This window comes from Elephantulus edwardii, unplaced genomic scaffold (genome assembly GCF_000299155.1).
Source record: "Elephantulus edwardii isolate Elephantulus edwardi_28Jun2011 unplaced genomic scaffold, EleEdw1.0 scaffold00042, whole genome shotgun sequence".
Classification (NCBI taxonomy): Eukaryota; Metazoa; Chordata; class Mammalia; order Macroscelidea; family Macroscelididae; genus Elephantulus; species Elephantulus edwardii.
This window is the reverse complement of record NW_006399792.1, coordinates 7,636,737-7,638,451: the sequence shown is the minus strand read 5'-3', so window position 1 is coordinate 7,638,451 and position 1,715 is coordinate 7,636,737. Positions and strand designations below refer to the sequence as shown.

Sequence of the window (1,715 nt, the reverse complement as noted above, 5' to 3'; positions counted from 1 at the left end):
CTCTGTTCTGACGACTGCCTCCTGGTCCAAGTATAGGTTTCGCATTAGCATGATCAGGTTTTCTGGGTGGGATTCCCATTCTTCTTAGAGTCAGCCACAGTTTGTTATGACCCACACAGTCAAATGCCTTTGCATAATCAATGAAACACAGATAGACATTCCTCTGGTATTACCTACTTTCAGCTAAGATCCATCTAACACTAGCTACAATATCCCTAGTACCATGACCCCTTCTAAACCCAGCCGGCACTTCTGGCAGTTCTCTGTTCCATATTAGAGTTGAATAATATTTAACCCATTAGATGTTTTATAGTGATTTGAGTGAAAGCTTCCCAAGCAAATTGATTTTCCACTACATAACTAACTAACCTCTAAGAAATTTATTTTAGCCGTTTCTTGGTGTGCATAGTTTGAATGTTCTATGTAGTTTTCCAGTAAGCTGGATTTAAAAAAAAAAAATAATAGTTCTTTAGTTTCTTAAATAAAATAGGAAGTTTTTTTAAAAAAAATTCTGATTTCACAAAACATGCAAGTATTGAATGCAGTAATCCTAATATAAAATGAGTCCCAGGGTGGTACAAAGAATTAATGGGTTTGACTACCAACTGGAAGAATGGAGATTCAATGCTACCCTGAGGCATCTTGGAAGAAAAGATTTATTTCTGAAAAATCAGTCCTTGAAAATGGAGCACAGAGTCACCTTGAGTTAGATTTGGCTCTGGCCACAAGTATAAAAAGAAGCAGATTATTTAAACCAAGGATCAAACTGCTGTTTCCTGACTCACACGTTGGTAATTGTTTACAGCAGAAGCCCACTTTCAAGCTTTTCTGTTCTCAATCCAGTTCTTTGCTCTTATTGCTATCTTAATGCCACACAGCTTTTATTAACATGTGACCCATTGTTGGGGAATATCTTTTACATGTTTATCTTCTCATTGGCAGGGATGGAGGGCTGAAGAGAGCCAAGGTGAAGGACACCTTTAAGGAAGAACAGCAGAAGAATTATAGCAAGATGATTGTGAGCAATGGGTCTCTCAACAACACACAGTTGCACTGAACACCACCCTGTGGCTTCCTGGAAGTAGCCAACAGAAATGGAATGTTAATTTTGAGTTTTGTTTTAGTTTTTTTTTACTGTTAATCTTTTCTAAAGGATGATTATGTCTACCTCTAGATGCTGACGCAGAACCCACCAGTGCCCTTTAAAGGCTTTTGTTGTTTTTATAATGTTAGCTCCATGGATTGAAACAGACTTTTGCCTTTTGTAAAATGACAAGTCACTGTTAATGGAATGAAACATTTATGCAGGAAAAACAGTATGTCTAAAGTGTGTTTGGAACACTTGAATATGGAAATGATAAAAAATCCTTTTCATAATTAGCTTCGCATTTCCTGCCCCCACTGCTTAGATCACATAAGAACTAGAAAGACACGTCTGTTTGAAGTACAGTTAAATTCTGCTGCAAAGCTGAAAGGAAATATGAAAAAGATTAGAGGGAGGGAGGGAGGTCTTAGTGACTTAGTCCTTAAGAAAGTGTGCTGTTAACCCAAAGGCCGCACCTCTCTGATGGTTAGAATCCACAAGTGGCTCCCAGAGCAAAAGAATTGGCAATCTCTTATGCAATTTGTCCCCTTAGAAACCTGCAGGAGATCCAGTTATGAGTTGGTTCCCACTCAAATGGCAGTGGGAGTGATCTTTAAGAGCAATAGCAATT

At 38.2% G+C, this 1,715-nt stretch overlaps 1 protein-coding gene across 1 annotated transcript in view; it reads left to right on the top strand.

Annotated features, from left to right (window-relative positions):
- Positions 1 to 1,057, top strand: part of AGPAT9 (1-acylglycerol-3-phosphate O-acyltransferase 9) — a 108,478-nt gene extending 107,421 nt beyond the window's left edge. The window contains exon 12 of the mRNA XM_006885324.1: positions 943 to 1,057. Within this exon, the coding sequence (XP_006885386.1) occupies positions 943 to 1,057 (115 nt within the window). The remainder of the gene's footprint in view (positions 1 to 942) is intronic.
- The last annotated feature ends 658 nt before the right edge of the window (positions 1,058 to 1,715 follow it).